At 39.3% G+C, this 18,857-nt stretch overlaps 2 protein-coding genes across 4 annotated transcripts in view; one reads left to right on the top strand and one right to left on the bottom strand.

The window, feature by feature from the left end:
- The window catches only part of rmi1 (RMI1, RecQ mediated genome instability 1, homolog (S. cerevisiae)), a 22,836-nt gene extending 22,260 nt beyond the window's left edge, over positions 1-576 (bottom strand). Inside the window, exon 1 of the mRNA XM_041786543.1 lies at positions 254-576. The gene's annotated coding sequence lies outside the window, so the exon portion shown is untranslated. The remainder of the gene's footprint in view (positions 1-253) is intronic.
- The window catches only part of hnrnpk (heterogeneous nuclear ribonucleoprotein K), a 19,210-nt gene extending 353 nt beyond the window's left edge, over positions 1-18,857 (top strand). For all 3 annotated transcript variants that reach the window (XM_041786545.1, XM_041786546.1, XM_041786547.1), the window contains exons 2-17: positions 639-711; positions 836-999; positions 1,486-1,583; positions 1,863-1,919; positions 2,841-2,884; positions 4,318-4,390; positions 6,805-6,918; positions 7,266-7,394; positions 8,420-8,754; positions 10,478-10,525; positions 14,024-14,063; positions 14,879-14,894; positions 15,258-15,290; positions 15,434-15,501; positions 16,119-16,288; positions 17,927-18,857. In XM_041786545.1, the coding sequence (XP_041642479.1) occupies positions 942-999; positions 1,486-1,583; positions 1,863-1,919; positions 2,841-2,884; positions 4,318-4,390; positions 6,805-6,918; positions 7,266-7,394; positions 8,420-8,754; positions 10,478-10,525; positions 14,024-14,063; positions 14,879-14,894; positions 15,258-15,290; positions 15,434-15,501; positions 16,119-16,288; positions 17,927-17,957 (1,314 nt within the window). In that variant the 5' untranslated portion in view covers positions 639-711; positions 836-941 and the 3' untranslated portion in view covers positions 17,958-18,857. The remainder of the gene's footprint in view (positions 1-638; positions 712-835; positions 1,000-1,485; positions 1,584-1,862; positions 1,920-2,840; positions 2,885-4,317; positions 4,391-6,804; positions 6,919-7,265; positions 7,395-8,419; positions 8,755-10,477; positions 10,526-14,023; positions 14,064-14,878; positions 14,895-15,257; positions 15,291-15,433; positions 15,502-16,118; positions 16,289-17,926) is intronic.

The following is an 18,857-nucleotide window of genomic DNA, read 5'->3' as shown; positions in this document are numbered from 1 at the left end:
ATGCCTCGTGTGAATGCGATTAACTATGTGTTTTAAATAAAGGCTATAGACGATTCGCAGAATTGCTTATTCACACGTTCTCGACGAAGCTCGCAGCTAACGCATTTCCCTCCAGGCTAGTTAGCTAGCTACCCCGTTAGCTAGCATCAGCTACCGTAAACGCGTTACCTCGGACTATTCACTTTCGAATCGTTCACTTGCTGCGTTTTATTGATCAAATTTGACTTATGGCAGTTTCAAAGTTCACAGTTACCAGAGGTTAAGACTTGCGATGTTGTCAGGCAGGATACAGCCGGTGTTACGGTTTAACGGTTGACCGTGTTAGCCAGCGATAGTCGGTCGAATGCGGCTGTGGTTCTTACAGTCTCCATTTTAACCGAAACACCGACTGACAACTATCTCAATGATTAATCTTTGTCATAATTGCTATTTCAGGACATGGCACGATCGCTTGCTTTTCTTTCCACTCATGCTATCATAATACAATACATAATTGTTTGTTTATTTTAAATAAATATTCAACAGTCAGATGCAGTTGAAAATGAATGCCTGTTTTATTAATACTGAGTCAAACCTAACTATCACTCAACCAGTTTTTCAAACGGTAGTACTTGAAGCAGCCTCTCCCTCATTTACAGGTCGCAGCAGCTGTTGGTCCTTGCTTATTTAGTTCCGCCTATCAACACGCCCTTATCCCTCTAATAAATATCGGTGAGTGCTGGTTATCTTTGCACTTTTCCCTCCGTTTGTCACCACAGCGTCCTGAATGGCCACATCGTGACCATGCAGCTTCAATTATATAATTTCCTTTCCTCCTCTGTTACTATGCTAACAGACCACCACAGCTCACAGGGTCCAGCTCTCTGCTTCTCTCTTCCTGCCGTCTACAACTGTTCCCTGGACCGAGGAGCCATCCCCATCTCATCCGCTGTCAGAAGACCATGGACACAGAAATTGAACAGCAAGAGGACACTTCATTCAGCAACACAGAGACCAACGGTATATATTCAGCTCTATCTTCTATATTATTCTTATTTTTTATATTGTTAAAATTCATATTTTTATCAAATGTATTAGCATGATAGACCATGTAAGAGTGAAACAAATGTTCATTTATTTTGAAGTATAGAAATTTAAGAAATTATGTATTATAGGTGACTTTCACTTTGTATCCCTCTTAATTCACTGAATATTTTTGCAATTTCAGGGACCTAAGCAATATTTATTTTGTGTTTTTCTTCGCTAATGATCATGCCTTCATAGAAAGATTACACAAATCTTTGCCCATTTTTCACACGTTTATCTGTGCAGCATTTGATTTTATTATGAAAATCAGCTGAATGCAAATGTAAGAAAAAATGATAATATAACAAAAAAACATAAAGAGTGCTTTGCAACTATCTGGTTCTTTGAAAATGTAATTTAATTTTGTAAAAGCTTGTGTATGCAGGTTTGTCATTGTGTGTTTTTATCTCTGGATGCCAGGTAAGCGCCCTGCTGAGGATGCAGATGAGCAGAAATCATTCAAGCGCTCCAGGAACTCGGACGAGATGGTTGAGCTTCGCATCCTCCTGCAGAGCAAAGTAAATCAGCCCTGCTTTCATTTCACATTCATGACAAACTGTTACATGATTTTACAATTTATCTTCTCCGCTTCTGTAAACCCAAAATAAGACTGCCGTGTTCTACTTCTTCTTTTTAAAAAATGTTTTATTTTTGATGCTTTGAACTGATGCCAGACTAAAATAATCTATTCTTCACAAAGATGTTGTTCTTTTACTGACGTTAAATGTAATGGTGATGCCTTGACTTTTCTCAGTGTGATGCTTTCAGTGTTAGTAATAGGTTTTTTATGTCCTCAGAATGCAGGAGCTGTAATTGGGAAAGGTGGCAAAAACATCAAAGCCCTCCGCACAGACGTGAGTATTTCTGCTTTATTTGCTCAGTCTTTATTTAGTTTCGCCCCTTTATTTTATTATATTTTTTACTTCTCCCTTCACTGGTGTTCAGCATCTCAAAGCGAGTCAGCCCCCCTCTCCAAGGAAGCTTCTCTTCAAAAATGTAACTTTTATAACTGATTAAAAACAATTTTGGTATTTGTCAATTTTTGGTTTTGTGTAAACAAGGGGTGTGGTTAGCTGATGCCTGAGTTCATATGAGCTTTTTAAATCCCTTTGGGATGGGTTTTATGTTTTTCTTTTTACATAAAACATCTTGTGATTGCCTCAGCTAAACTGGCTCTTGGAGCAAAAGTCCAATTTCATGTCATTTTAAAATTCATTCACACTGATGCTTTTGTAATTTTATTCTGGAGGCACATTGCAGTTTCAATTGAGGCCACCTGCAGCTCAAGCTAACTTTTTAAGTGCTAAGGCAGCCTGGCCATTTCTTAATTCATGAAGTCATTGCCTTTTTTCTGTAGCCCTTCACAATTTGTTCTACCCCTCTTTCTCACTGTCTCTGGTCTATTCCCCAACATTGAAATCTTCATGTTCTTAATATGCCATTACCCATGTTCCAATGTCACATGTTCTCCTTTTCTCTCTTTGACGAACCAATCTCTGAGAGAATCAAATTAAAGTCACGTTTGAACAGTGTAGAGCCTGTATATTAAAAATGTATTCCTCTTCCCTCTTCCCTCTCCCTTGTTTATTATTTTACTGTTGACTTTTTGCCCACTTCCTCCTCTGTTGCCCATGTTCTGGATGGCCCCTCCTGCGCCCGCCCACCTGACACCCTGGTTGGCCCTGTCCATAATCGTGCCCTGTCCCTAAATGGGCGCCTTACTTGATTGACATCTGTGCTCGAATGGCCCTGGCCCCTGCCCATGCCACGCCCAGTACAATGCCAGTGTGTCAGTCCCAGACAGCAGTGGGCCTGAGCGGTATGTCCCTAAGCTCCTCCCTCTCACTGCCTGACTACAGGTCAAACAAACAAGAAGATGAAAATAATAAATAGTCATCCTGCCTCTGTCAAGTCACTGTATTTTAACCTACCTGTTCTCACAGTATACTAGTCAAAATGCCTAAATGCGTTCATGTCCAAATCTGCCTGTAAAAGCCATGTCAACATCCTTTTATATGCCATTTTAAAGTCACCTCAACATTGAAACTTAGGCTGGTGTTGTCAGGGTTTTTCCACAATCTGCCACTGTCTTTTAAAAATCTTTTCTATGATCTGTGCAATATGTCCGTGTTATTTTTCTTTAATTTTCATTGATGATTACCTATCCTCTTTATCTTTCGCGTTTTCACCTCCCTCCCCCCGTCAGAGTGGATATCTTGGTGGTCTTGTTTGTTTCGTTAGTGTCATAAGCTCACCTGCTTCTCGCACCATCCCATTCTTTCCTTGTGATGCCCTCATTTTACCAATAGACTCAGACTGTCCATCCATCCTGAAAGGCAAGCTAGGACTCTACTGTTGTGTGCGTTTGTGTGTCTCTTCCTCCCTGTCTTCTGCTTCATCTGAACTTGGTTATTGACTGCTGGAGCTATTGAAATGACAGATAACCCCTTCCCCAGTCCCACTCATCTCTGCATACTTTGGTTTATTGCTTCTCCCATTCCCCTAAAAATGCATCAAACCCCGGTGGTGGCAAACTTGATTTTCCCCATGGTATAATCTGCTCTGAAACTTCCTCAGCTGTCTACCATTTTATTTCCATGTACAAACTGTGCTTCAGTTCTCTTAATCAGTAATTCATTGTTTATTTTATAATGGTACTAAGGTGGATGCAGACTACAAAATTGTTTTTACAATTTCTTTACATTAACAGAGAGGATAATTGTGTGTCTTCTCCAGACTTTCCAAGTTTTGTTGCTAACCATGTCTGTGTTTTTGTGGTGTGCATCCACCAAACTTTGCTTTCTGGTGCCTTGAGTGCCTATTTCTGCCAGTTAGTCCTCAGGCTTCACCCTCCCCGTCTTGCCCCTTCAGTAGTCACCAAATGCAGTCACTTTTCTTTGGGTCCCCCTTTTTTATTTTGTCTCTTCTTTTCCTTTCTCTGGATAAAATACCTTTCTTTTCATTGCATTGTTTGGGAACCTGCTTTTTTCTGGTTTTACTGTGTTGAATAATCCGTAAAATACATTTAAAAGTTAAAAGAAAACAGAATCTCAGCATTTTATTTAGCTCTTAGTTTCAGCGTTGAGTTTGTTCAATTGGCTGGGTGTGTGAATCTTGGCAGGAAAAAGGGGGATGTCATGAATTCTCTGATCTGATATGTTGTTCCCTTCCTTCTGGGATTGCCTTGCTGGCGACCCCATCCCCACCCTCTGCGTGGCTGTGGCTTGTCTCTTTGGTGGGTGATATATGAAGCATCCTGAGCATCAGTGCCGACATCGAGACAGTTGGCGAAATCCTGCTTAAAATTATCCCCACACTGGAAGAGGTAAGAAACTCTTCACCTGTATATAATAGGTGACATTAACCAAAATCTGTAAATGGCTGCTGTGTTGTGGATCAGATGGAAGCGCTTGCTGTAAATGTACACCACATATGTTTTGCATCTTTAGCTCTGTTTAACTTGAAAATGAATGAATGGAAAGGTTAAATTGCACTAGCTCAAAATGTGTTTTTCTACACTATGCGTCAAGGCCATTCATGGCACTTTTGCTTTGTAACCGTAGTTTATAGGTGGAAAACTGTAACCCACAAATGTTTGAACTAGGATAAAGCAACACATACATGGTTGTTTCTATGGCTGTCATATACAAGATTTTTAACCTCGATTGAATTTAAGTAAACGATCACAATGTCTCCCTTTTGACACAAAATCAACAGAAATATACACATCCTGGGCACTAAATATTGGATAATTCAGTTCCACAACATTAGAGGCAAACTCTGGGACACTGTCCAAACTCACATTAGAAATTTAGACTTTCCTCTCTCTTTCACTTGCAGCAACTTTGGGTTAAAAGTATGACTCAAGTTTATAAGGCAGCGTTTACAGAAGCGCTGGCGGTGATTTACAGTCAAGGCATTGTTATTTTACTTAACAAATAAAATAAGTTGCATTAGGACAGAGAATGAAATGAAGTTTCTTTGTTCCTCTCGGCTATGGCAGATCCATGCTCTCTTTTACTTCCCTTTAATGAGATAATGAGAAATGATAAACAGAAAAAGATTCCACTTAAATATTAGGCTACGCATTTGTTTTAGTGTTGTGTTTCAGTGGTGAGCTTCCTTCTGCCGAGATTTCACTTTATGGAGACCTTATAGAAAGTTACAGAATACTTCAGAGCAAAAAATAACCATCAAGCACCAGTAAACTTGATCTACATTTCCTGTCAGAAAGGTTCAGTTTAACATTTAAAAAAAAAAAAAAAAAAAAAAAAACTTCGGTGGTTTTGAGAGTGCCTAGCATGGCTGCTGCCTGGGGTTATCAATAAACTTTAAATTTTCTTTCCAGGTCTGGATCAGTGATGAGAAATGATAGTGTTTTTAAACTCACAAGCGGTGCACTTTTAAAAGTTTGATTTTGGAGTAGACCATACTGTGGTGCAAGCACCATGCCGATCCATGGTACGGGAATTTCTATGCACCTGTACATATGTGCCTGCTCATCTAATGCCAAATTTGCCCAGCATAATTAACAGGAGTTCTGTTATGACTTTTAAAGCATCTTCTCACACATGCAGGGGTGCTGCAGGTGGAAATGGACACATATTCTCAAGGCATTTATTTTAAAAGTGCTCATTATGCAGCATCGTTGTCATGATGGTAATTGAAGCAATACAGTAGCAATTTTTACTGCCCTGGGATACTGTATTACTTCCACTCTTAATGGAGACTGTATTGCTTCAAAATGATACAGTCTGTCAGATTTGACAGACTTGGGTCATACAGTCTGACCACCACATTTATTCCATTAACCAGAAATTGTGAGTAAGAAACTGCTAAAAGTAGTGCCAGGCTTTGAATCTTTTGGTTTACTGGATTGTGTCACATTACACAAATCAAGTCATCATATCAATGACTAAATGGCTAAGATTTGCTCTATAGTAGGGTGGTCATAATAGGAATTTTAGACCTTGATACGTCACTTGTAAATGCTTCAGTACAATTGGAGTAAAAATAAAAGTCTTAAGCACCCAGTATATTTTAACTTATTTCTTTTAATTAACAAAAATTGCACAAAGACATTGAAAGCTTTTGAAATATTGCTTTTGTGTTTGTGCTAAAGACAGTACTCGTTCCCTTTCTTTTGCTCAGCACAGCTTTTTGATTTAAAAAAAGACTCCAGGTCTTCCTTTTTAAATAACATTACCAATGTTCTGAATAATGTGTGGTATCAGAAATTATCAAAGTATTTAAATGTCTTTATGGTCTCTATCAGTCCTGTCCTTTACACCCTTTTACCTTAATAGGCAATTAAAGGCAAAAGTGCAGTCAGCAGCATTGCTGGGCAAGTTTGAGTCTTGTCAGACTGAAATGGTATCAAACTTGGAAAGAAATGTCTTTTTTGAATATATATATCATTTTATCACATGTATGATTTGCCTTGAAGGGCTTTGAGATGTGGTTGTCACAATACTAGAATTTTAATCTTTGATATGATACTAGAAATTTTAACACTTGTTTCAATACCACAAGAAAGAATATAGAAGTTTTAGTTGCAAAGACTTCTTCCCAGTGTTCTCTGCTTCAGCAGTTTCCTGACTGAAGATCTGTAGTTTTATTCATGTTTTGTTAATGTAAGGCAATTTTCAATCCTGTCAATCATTACAAATGACACATTCTTTTATTTAAAGCACATGGTTAGAAAACTGTCATTGCATGTTAATTTTTTTCCCCCTTCAGTACCAGCAGTACAACGGCATGGACTTTGACTGTGAGCTGCGTCTGCTGATCCATCAGAGCCTGGCTGGCTCCATCATCGGCGTGAAGGGAGCCAAGATCAAGGAGCTCCGAGAGGTATGTTTATTCAAGGGATGGAGATCAGCTCTGTGTAATCAAATCAGCTGCTAAACAGTTTACACACTGAAATGTGTGAGTAATGTCAAACACGTTTCAGCCAGAATACACTGGATTACACCCAGCTGGTGCTGAATTTGTTTTTATATAATTTGTGTTGTATCGAATCAGTTCAATAACTGTTATGTTCTTGTTAGTCAAGCATTTTCAGTCCAACAAGACCTAATGTACCTTTGCAGATGTAAAAATACCCGGTAGTGACAGTATTTATAAATACTAGGAGGTTTTCTTTTGCTAATGTGTAGTTAAGTTTCCTTTAACCCCGCCTGTGTCTACTGTTCCTCCAGAACACAAAGACCAGCATCAAGCTGTTTCAGGAGTGTTGTCCTCAGTCGACAGACCGGGTGGTGCTGGTTGGCGGGAAAACGGAGAGGGTGGTGGAGTGCATCAAGACTATGCTGGAGCTCATTGCTGAAGTAAGAATCTAATTATTCATGAGGTGTTTTGAATTTTCAAGGTTTATAGACTTAGAACAAGTTAGTGAAGCTGCTGAATAAATATCTCACTGACTGACGGTGCATTGATGGTTATGATGAGGTAGATGCGAGAACCTTGATTTCTAGGGCAAAGTAATGCTCACACTGTTTGAAAATCTTTGCATGTGTGAGAACATAAAACTCCCTTTCAGAGCAATTAGTGTTATATTGAAAAATTGATGTGGTTCTGATTTATTTGTGAAGGGTTAGCAAAATGAAATCAACAAAAAAATGCACACAGCCATTGTCCTTCTTTTGCCTTGAAGATTTAGTTGATGGCAATGTGAACACTTCTATCAACATGTTTTAACCCTTAAAAACAGTTCCAGGTCTCCTCAAATCTGGCAATGCACCTTGCATTCATTTTAAAGGAGTTTGTATCTGTATAAGGTGATTCAACAGACTCAGACGGGCAAATCAAAAGAAAAACATGAGCATGAGTCACATTTTGCAGTTTAAAAAGGTGCAAAGGACGACCGCTCTGGTTCTTTCCTGAGTGCATCAGCCTCCACCTGTGGGGGGAGAGACTCGCAAGAGACTCTTGTTTTGTCTGCATCTTTGTAGTGACTACTTTTTTAACACATAAAACTCTCACAGAATGAAATGAGTACAGCAATCTTTAAGTACACAAGTATGAGTAATACTACAAAGTGTCTGCAGCATGTGTATGCCTTTGTATTAATAGCCAGCAGGACTTTATATAACAACAATAGTAACTATATTAGCACAAAAGTCAACAAAGATAACAATTATCAGGAATGGGAATGATGCCAAAGATCTTAAATGGCAATTAAAGTAGTACGTGATAAAAGTATGTAGAATAAAAGACAAGCAATTTAAGGTGATGTAAGAAAAAAAAATGTTTAGATGCATAAGAACATTAATTTGTGAAGTTTTACTGTAAACTTGGCTTTTGAAATCCTTTTTTAAAAATTAGTCTATCTCCTACTTTGTTAAATTACCAGGCTCCCATAAAGGGTCGAGCACAGCCCTACGACCCCAACTTCTATGACGAAACCTACGAGTACGGCGGATTCACTGTGATGTTTGAAGAGAGGGGCGGTGGTCGCAGGCTCATCGGAGGGTTCCCCATGCGTGGGGGAAGGTCAAGCGGTGGAGAACGTGGCTTTGACCGAATGCCCTCAAGCAGAGGGGGGCGAGGACCCCCACCCCCCTCCCGCCGAGACTACGACGAGATGAGTCCTCGCCGAGGTCCTCCTCCACCCCACCCTAGCAGGGTTGGTGGCCGGGGGAGCGGTCGCGGTCGCAACATGCCCATGGGACACCCACACAGAGGAGGGTAAGATATGAGCAGAGATAGTGCCTCGTCTGCAGCTCCTCTGTCTGTCACTCTCTCTCTTGCTTCTTTTTCTGCTCATGCCCAGACGTGACACCTTACATGGTGTGTGGACACTTGCAGAGTTTTTTGTCCTTGCCTAAGATGGATAAAAACAGACACATTTTTAATTTCACCACACACTGAGAGAAAAATCTTGCATGATCCAGTTCACTAGTTAGCTGTTCAAAGTTTTAGGGCGCGCTCACACTAGGCTATCCGTACCGTGCATGGGCCCGTTTCTCCATGCTGTCTGTACCATGCAACAGACAGCAGGATTTTTTTTCTAGAAAGATAGTGAGAACTATATATTTTGTTTCATTGTATTTCAACAAGTTACAAAGATTTTATAAGAATTAAAGAGCTGCACTACGACCTCATTCTAATGGATCCCAGTCCAGTCCACATTTCTGACCAGTTTCTAGCAAAGTTGGGCTTTAACAGCTGTGAGAGGTTTTTTTGGTTTGTTAATTAAGCTTCTTCCCTTGTTTGAGCCACAAACAGCAACTCACAGGATAACAAACACCTTTCATCCTATGTGCGTAAAGGAGAGTGACAAATATGCCCACAAGTGTGTGAAGAGGTTAATCTCACGGCTGATTTAACTTCTCTTATTATAAAACTATAATACCACACTATCATTCACTGAATTAACTTACCTTTAGTTCTATTTCATGTTATTAAGAGGTGAAATTGTCGCTGTTGTTTGAAAGGAGTATCGTTTATTAAACCTGTGGCATATTCACCTCCAGCTCTCATCAGATGATTCAAATTGCTCTAAAAAACTTTTATCTGAACATTTAATCTTGCTCTGGACACAGGCTGTCTTGTGACATGATAGCTTGTTTGGTGCAGCACTGAAAGGCATCCAAAATTACACGGAGAGATGGCACAGTTCATGGTGCATAAAGGAATGCCAGGGGATTCAGATAGTACACGGACATGCAGAGGAATGACTGTAGGGGCTCGTACAGGTTAAAAAGTCAGAGTTTCATTCAGAAGAACTGCTTGGAACTCTGATCAGGCTCTAGATTATATGCTGTGAGCGATAACTCCACTATAAACCGCTTTCTTTCTCCTCACTGGGCTCTGTATAGTTAACATAGCTACTGATCCAAGACCAGCTGAAATACCTCCGGTGTCAGATCAGATATCGTATAAATCTGTTGCTGTTTTACAGCCAATAAACAATACGTATGCGTACTGAGTCATCAACACATTTAAGTTCATCAACAGTGGATGCTTCGTGTGATGACGTCAGCGCGTGACGTATCCGTGTTCAGGCCTGGATGCGTCGAGCAGTGTGAGTGTGGGCCAAAGGGGGGGCAAGGGAGGGGGTCAAATGGGCTTTAGCATGGTTAGAATACAGCATGGTACGGATGGCCTAGTGTGAGTGCGCCCTTAGATTTTGTCTTTTTGTTGAGATTTCAGCTGCACAAGGCTCTGTTGAATAGTAGATTTCCTCCTCTTTCCCTCTGTGCTGTTATTTCTCCTGCATATTTATACATAAAGCCTTTTTGTTTAACTTTTATTTCAAATATTCTCTAAGATTACGGTAGATTTTTAGCTGAAAGAAAACCAAGCCCACATTTGTATTCATAATAATCATTCCATTAATAGTATGTGCTCATCAATGTATGTCTGGGTGTGTTTGTGTGTCTTTTTCCCATCTCCATGTTGCCCACAGAGATGATCGTTACTATGACTCGTACCGTGGCTCTGATGAGAGGTCAAAGTAAGTTTCTGCCCCCAAATCTTTGCCCTAACCTCCCTCTACATCTCTGAACAGGGATACTTTAATACTCTGTTATTGATATAATGCATTGAAGCAAAGATTCCTCATTAATACCACTGATTGGTGCTTCTGTGGAATCTTTAACAAGAGCTGACAAGTTTTCAGCCTAGTTTGCATTTATAGATGTGGCCTGATTGGCCGTGATGGATTTAAATAACATTGAAGTGTTGAGGTATTCCCTAAATTTCCCCTCTTTACTACTTTATTGTTGCAGGTTTTGAATGTGACTAGTTAACTGCTTATTCTCATAGCTTTGACAGATTAACTCTTGATAAACTTCTTCTCTCCTGTCACCCTGAACGCTCAATACTAACTACCACCTATAATCCATTTTCCTGTAGTATATTTGCCTGCTGAACTCCTGCCTGCATAACTCCCCAAGCTTGACCCCCATGAACCTGTTTGCTCTTCCCTTTTAAGTGCTTTTGACTGTTTTGAAGTTGAAATGTCCTGTTTAAATAACCCATCCAATCTGCTACTAACTCACAGAATATTCCAGGCTGCATACATGTCTTATTATGAGGGATCAAAAGCTTATTATGGAGCTGAAATGTATTACTCAGCTCTTCAACAAAACACAGGCTTTTAAGCCAGGCTGTTCTTCTTCAAAAAAACACGCTTTCTTACAGGGAGTCTTTAAAAGTCTTTAAATATGAAAAATCAATTAGGGGAAGAGGAAGGCTTTTAAATAGTCTTACAAGTCTATAAGGTCTTAGATTTTGTAGCATTTCATTTAAATATTCTTCAAAGATTAATGTGCCTGTATTTCTTAACTGTATGTGAAGAGAATTCTCAGCCAATCTAGACATGAAGAAAATCTTATAATTTTTAGAACTCAACTGAAGTGAGCAATACAAACAGTATTTAAAAGCCACACAAATACAAAAGTCAGACCTTCCATTGGCAGCTACTCTTTGGTATCAAACTAAGGTGTTATTTTGTGGTCTGATCTCAGAATGCACCGATAAAGCTGAATTTGCATGCTACAACAAGATGCTCCACCTGCATTTTTCTTTCTCGATTGTCATGATTTTATCCTGTAATCAGCATAAACCATAAATACAGCATGTGATTGTTGCAAAAGTATTAAATCTGATGTTAGATTTCCTGTATAAACATGGTCTTGTGGACAATTGCACGTAAATGAAAGCTATAGGTAGGCCGTTTGAGATGTTTGACATGTCAAATCTCTTGTGAGCTGTTAGGTTTAAATTCAGAAAAGGGAAGCAAATATTGAATGATAAAGCAGCAAAGTTCTGTATGTTTGTGTCTGTTAACCCAGGAGTTCCCAGACTTTGCTGTGTCAAAGACCCCCATACAGCAAGAGGCTGTGGTTGGGGCCCCCTCTGGCAAATTTGTTTAAATTCCATGTTCATTGCCAAGGCAAATACAGAAAATTAAACTAAAACTTCTTCCTATTTTTTTCTTTAACAAGGAATAATCTTGTTAATCAGTCACTTTTGATTCATTTTTGTAAAAGGTCTTGGTGTTTTTGCCGTAATAATCAACAGTCAAGGTAACCTTACACATTGCAGATATTTTCTCCTGTTAATTTATTTGTTCCTTTTTTTGTTGTGCTTTATATTTTTCAATTCAAAGCTTTGCAGAGGAAAAAGATTTTGATTAGTAGGCATTAAAAACATCAAATAATAGGAAAGCATGGTATTATTGGCATGATAGCTGCATCTCCAGTAATTGGCTTAAAGTTATTAATCGGTGACAGCAAATGTGAGAATTTCAGCCTGATTTACAACAGATATATTGGCTCTAGGTATGAATAAGTTTGTGGGGTTACAGGCTGGACAAACCTGTGTCAGCTGAAGTTTTTTCTATATATTCATCTTCATTCTTTAAACTTAAGTGTGTCTACAGATTGAAGTTTTAGGTCTGAATCAGTTCTAAAACTATGACTGAAAGTGTCAGTCGACTACCTTTTTTTTTTTTTTTTTTTTTTTTTTTACATGAGACTAGACTAAGGCTAACTAAAAATATAACTTTGGTGACAAAAACTGAAAAAAGTGTGTTTAGTTTTTGTCAAGGAGACAAAAATTACACTTTAATGTTATTACTACTGGGCTGTCATACATTCAAAATTGGATAATTAAATTTGTTTAAACAGAATAAATGTTTGGACTAAATATAAAGACTAAAATGTAAGGACTCCATTGACTACAACTGGACTAAAATGTTTTTGTTAAATAAATCTAGACTAAAACGCTGAAGGATCTAACAACTAAAATGTGACTAAAACTAAAGAACATTTTAATCTGACGATAAAAACTAAAGCTGAATTTAAAATGGCTACCAAAATTAAAACTGTTGTGAGCCACATTTATATATCTATGGATATCAGTTGAAAGGAATTTTAAATATCAGATATTAAAAAAAAAAATTGCTTCCTGAGGCACTTGAAAAAATACTGTGTAGACTTTTCGTTCATTCAATCATTTAAGTTTTTTTTCTTGTTTGTTTTTTTTTTTTTTATGTCTGGTCTGTGAAGTGTCAACAGATGTAAATGTTGCTCAGTGTTTCCAAAAGTCCAAATTTTCAGTTCCTTGTTTGTTCAGAACCAAAAGAAATCCGGTCAAAACGCTCAGAGAAATCAAGATGCAACTAAATACTTGTACTATAGAAGCTTGCTTAGAGAATGTTTGCCTTTTTAGGTCAAGTTTTTACTTATAATGAATAATTGGCTTTTTAAAGGTTGGTGATTTAATTTGGTAGTTGACGACAAAGCGATAAATGGTGGCGCTTTAAGAGTAATTCTTCCAAAACCTGGTCTTAGTTTTGGTGTAGGTGTTTCTGTCTAGATAATACTATGGAGAAAACGCTTATATAAATATGGTGAATTTGTAGAGGAGACGTCGTGTCATACATCTTGGTAAGACACTTAACAATAACGAGTTGATGGCTTGTCTGTATAAGTTCATATTCTAGCTTTTGATGACACCTGATAAAATAACATGGCCACAAAAAACCTCAAGCAATAACGTGATAAATGAAGTCATATTGAGCCGTTGGTTTAACACGACAGTTACAAAAAAAAAAAACCCTACATGTATGTTCTAGAGGAGCAGCGAAGAAATCCAAACACATTTCTTCAGCTTAATTTGAGCTCCGTTTTCCGAGGAAAAGCAGCAGCTCTTGGCTCTGATAATCATCACCACCACCTGTCACTTCTCTCACTATAACACTGTCAGAGCTGTTCCTGTTACTGTGTGGGAAGATGGCTGAGAGGAAACGTGTTTATACTGTAATCTTGCTCAGCGTGTGTGCAGTTTGACCCAGACCAGAAATTTCCTTTGGAATGTTGTCAAGATTTTTTTATAAAGCATTTTCTATTTCTTTCCTCCCCCACCCACATCTCTTTCTCTCTCTGTCTGTCCGTCTCTGCCCCCCACCACCATCTCCCTCTCTTTATGGCACTTTCGTCACCAGTGACAGAAGAGGCAGACCGGATCGCTACAGCGATAACATGGTTAGTGACCCTTCACGAAATGCATGCAGCTCTGGTTCCAGCGTCTCGCTGGGCTCCAGCATCCTCAGGCTTACTTGTTGATTTAGATGCCGTGTGTTTTGACTGTCTATTGTATTGTAATGGTAACGGTAGATTATGATGATAAAACCTCAGCTGGTCGGCTATGTGCACACGCATGTTCAGATGCACATGTGAGCCGCTGTCATGCATCCAGGCTGGTCCTGGCACGGTGCAAGCCTCCCTACCAAATGACCATAATCACCACAGCCGGAGACACCCCATAATAATCAGCAATAATTGCCCTCTCACTGTGTACTTTTCACGGCCAGCCTGCTTCTCCTGCTCAGAGAGGAAGGATGTTGGGGGTGGGGGTGGCCATGGTCGGTTGCTAGGCAATAATAACGCTTTGTTGACAGACTGGAAGGTCTCTCTCTCTCCTCTCCTCTCCTCCTTCCCTCGCTCAGAGCTGGCAGGATACTGCCTGCCGTTGCTCAGCAACAGCTTTTTGAATTGCCTGTTGCCCTGGCGACAGCAGCAGCTGAATAGCAGGTGAAAATGGGGGCTGATGGAGAGGCGAGGAGAGACTGGAGGGGGGGGTGGAGAGAGAGAGAGAGGGAGAGGAGGAGGAGGAGGAGGAGTCTAGCTTATGGATGAAAACTGGGTGTCTTTTAGTTGAGTCTACTCCATGGACGAGGCTGCTGCATCATCTTTACACTAGATCTTACAATCGAGCGTCTGTTCAGGATCAGTACAAAGATGAGAGGACTCTGCAGGTCTATGTCTAACCCGTCTGTCTCTCTGTCTGTTTTTTACAGAGCGGAGGAGGATATGGTAAGAAATGAGCCTTGTGTTTTTCTCTTTTTTCATTGATATGTTTAAGCATGTCTAAATGTGCATAAATGCTCAGGCCTTAGTCTTAAATTTGATCATGTCGGTGTCAGACATTCTGCATGAATGTAACATTTATGCATATGATGAGATCTGCACAGTAACATGTTCAGAAGGACATTGAAGCTTAATGCTGCTGAATGACACTCAAGAAAAGCTCTGTTTATGAAAATAAGCAGAAAATATTTTAAGAACATTCTGTCAGTTATACTTTTGAGATCAGTCTAAGCGTTAAATATCATGAAATGTCAGACGCATGTCATTCAGAGTCTGTGTCAGTTTTTCTTTCTGCTTTCTGTCTCTCAGACAACAGTTCCTCCTGGGATAGCTACCAGTCAGGTGAGTCTCCACTCCTCCTTCAGAATAAAAAAAAAAAATGATTAACAATGTTTGATAACATACAGGAGAGTATAGATTTTAATTCCCTTTCTTCCCTTCTCCCTATTCCTGCTCCTCACCTCTCTTATTCCTCCTGCCAACAGGTGGACGTGGCTCCTACAGCGACATGGGCGGCCCTGTCATCACCACACAAGTGACCATCCCGAAAGATGTGAGTAAATGACAGACATGTGACAGTCACATCACATGCCACAAAGAACATTAAGATCCCAACAAAGCCACGTGTTTGTTATCTGCACTCTTATTATCCTGATGTAAATTATTTTTTCATTAGTCTTTCAGCTTGTAGACCAATTAGTCACGTTGTCTCCCAGAACAGATAAGGAGATGTAGTTTTTGTCTTAGTAAAGACTAGAGTATTCATCATTAGGTCAAAAAAAATGTTTAATTTATTTTCTAATTTTCATGCTGTATTGATAGGGTTACTCAGTTACTGAAAAAAAATCATATGCGAGTGAGATCATAAGTATTCAACATAATTTCTCATTGATTTTTCATGTTATGCCTTTTGTGAGAGTACACTCAGCACTATCATTCAGAGCACTTGGAAAAACAAGCAATAAATGAGAACAAATAAGAGAAATTGCAGATGTATTAAAAAAATGTTTTATAATTACAAAAAATTATCAAGTGATAATCTAGTTGTCATGATCATGGACTGAAATTGAAACTCAACTACTAACCTAGCACTTTGTAGTTTTCCTCTTTGTATTGAATGTTTCTTCCATGCTTGTTTTCCATCCTCTCCTCTTCTTCTCCCACCGACAGCTGGCTGGCTCCATCATTGGAAAGGGAGGCCAGCGGATCAAACAGATCCGCCACGAGTCTGGAGCCTCCATCAAGATCGATGAGCCTCTGGAAGGTTCTGAGGATCGAATCATAACCATCACTGGCACCCAGGATCAGATCCAGAACGCCCAGTACCTCCTACAGAACAGGTAAGTTCTGACACTGCATCAGTTCTGATAAAACCTGCGTCTTTGTAGATGTAGAAGGTCTTCACCCAGCTCTGTAGATTTAGTTCCCTGTGCTCTTCAAGCAAACTATCTAGTCTAGTCTTCTTCAAGCTAAAGCCTTTTAAACCCTTATGATGTCACTGGGCTTTAAGCCTTGTTCACATCTGGCTTTATCCCGTTGCATCACTATAGGTTTGTCAATGCAACACATCTATGAAAGTTAGGCTAACACAGTGCTCCGCTCTTGTTTTCTTTTTGATCAATATTTTCACATGATCATTTGAATGATCAGGAGAAGCAAAAAGTACAGATTATTTTTATGTATAGGACAGGTGTGACACTGTCAAAATTGTACAAATATGGCAACATGTGTGTGCTAAAATGTATCAAAATAATGTCTTTTTATTTTCTACTTCCTGATGTGGTTATTAAACCATATCCAAATACTGCTAAAGTATTTGTACAGTCTAGACCACGTTAAAGGTGTTAATCCGGAATTTCTGGTGTATAAAAGAAATGACCCTTTATGTATTTTTTTTTTTAATCAATTTTGTTAAATTTTTGATGGTGTAAAAGTCTTATAACATGACGTCTCTATTACAAGCCTTGGTGCAATTTTGCACACAACTGAGCTCACATCTGTTGTGTTGCATCATTGAAGGTTTGTCAGTGCAGCACATGCAGCTTTGTAACTTATGCAAGCTGAAAAGAACAGCAAAATAATTGCTTCTTGTTCTCGTTTTGACATAGATTTACTTAAAATAGTCTAAATGCCTAAAATGTTTCTCTTTGCTTCCAAAATTGCATCCAAATTCTGTGTAGCCCACTTTTACTTGGGTTTTGCTCTCCTGTTGCCTGCTGTCTCTTCTTCACTAACCCCCTTCCTTTCTTCCCAATGCAACCTGCATCTAGTTCAAACCTTCCTCTTGCATGAAATGGCTCTGAAGGAGTAGACAAAGTTGGACATTTTTTGTGATTGGCACAGTTCTCTGCCTATCACATTTGTCCATCGATTTGATAAATAAAAGACAAAACCAAAGTGTCTATCTGCCGTCTGAGCCGTTTCACTGTGAAGCAGGGAGTGGATTGATTCTTCCCCTGGCTGCTGCTGTGTGGAAGACTAGTGATTTTGTTGTTTTTAGTTAGATCAACCGACAACAAATCACAGTCTGCCAAATAGCAAGGGCTCCTCCTCTTCTGTCTCCCTTGGCAACCAGTAGGCACGTATAATACACACTACTTCCTTGTTGTTGCTAGCCCGAATGCTAATACAGCTGTAGACCTGCTGCCGCCGCCGCTGTCTCATGAGTAGTGTAGTGTTGCCATGATAACTAACCCTGCCTCTCTCTCTTCCTCTCCTCTCCTCTCCTCCCCCTTCAGTGTGCTGCACCTGCTTGGACACAAGGCCTAACCACACCCCTCTTTTTCCCTCCTCCTCCTCACTTCTTCCGCCACTAGCCTCCCCCTCCCCCTTTTCCTCTCTGCCTGTCTTTCTCACTTGTTGCCTGCCTCTCCTCCCCTAAGATTTCACCCCCTCTCTGCTTTACATTTACACCGTCATTGACTTGTGAATTGCATTCTTCTTCTTTTTTTTTATTTATTTTTCTCTTTTCTTTTCAGTGTGAAGCAGTTCTCTGGTCATTTGATGTAAACCCAGGAGACTAAGATTGAAGCAGATCGCCCCCCTACCCACTCCCTGAACCTCCAATCCCCCAAAACCTTTCTGCCCTTGTCCAACATATCCCCCTCAGACTATTACTCTGGATTGTGGGTGTCTTTTTGAATTTTATTTTTGTATTTTTTAATGAAATAAATGTCCGACATTCCTGTGCATAAAAACAAAATGTAGATGTTCTGCATTTTTAAGAGTGTAGTCCATTAGTTTATCAGATACTCTTTTTTTTCTTTTTCTAACATTTAAATCTATCCAACTATTCTTCAGTCTCCTGACAGACAAAAATAAACATAACCTTTATTTTTGATGGTTTTGTTTTTTAATGACATCTATGTTTGCGTCTCCGGTTTAGATCTGTCCTGTGTGTAGCATGTGTGCATGTTAGCGTGTGTGGATTGGTTTGCTTTCAGCGTCTTTTTTGGGTCCCTTCACACATGGGTTTATCACATTATTAACATTAGCACCATGCAGAATGTAAGCTGTTTCTTTTCATATTGAACCATTATGATGTTTTTTGTTTGCTTTATTTTGAAAAGAGTTTGTGGGAACTTTTACCCACTAGAATTGAATTTAGGTGTTTAAGTTTGAGCTGTTGTACACCGGTTACAGGACAGTCTGGCTAATTTGTTAGAAAACTCAGATGGTTCTGTGGTAGTTGTGTAATGAAAACAATCTGATTAATTTGAGTAACTCCTCACAAACAGAAATAAATAGCTAGAGGTTTTTTTTGACCTTTTTATTTGAGATTTGACCAATACCAAACTTATCCATTTGTCCCTGTAATTTCCTGTAATCTACATTTGTTTTCCCTCCATGCTGTAGACTTCACATTGTCAAATTGTAAAATGAATAAAGATGGTGCCACTTTTTACTGAA

Source organism: Cheilinus undulatus, linkage group 5 (assembly GCF_018320785.1).
Source record: "Cheilinus undulatus linkage group 5, ASM1832078v1, whole genome shotgun sequence".
Classification (NCBI taxonomy): Eukaryota; Metazoa; Chordata; class Actinopteri; order Labriformes; family Labridae; genus Cheilinus; species Cheilinus undulatus.
Note: the sequence above shows the minus strand (reverse complement) of the source record. Positions and strands in the feature narration are given on the sequence as shown.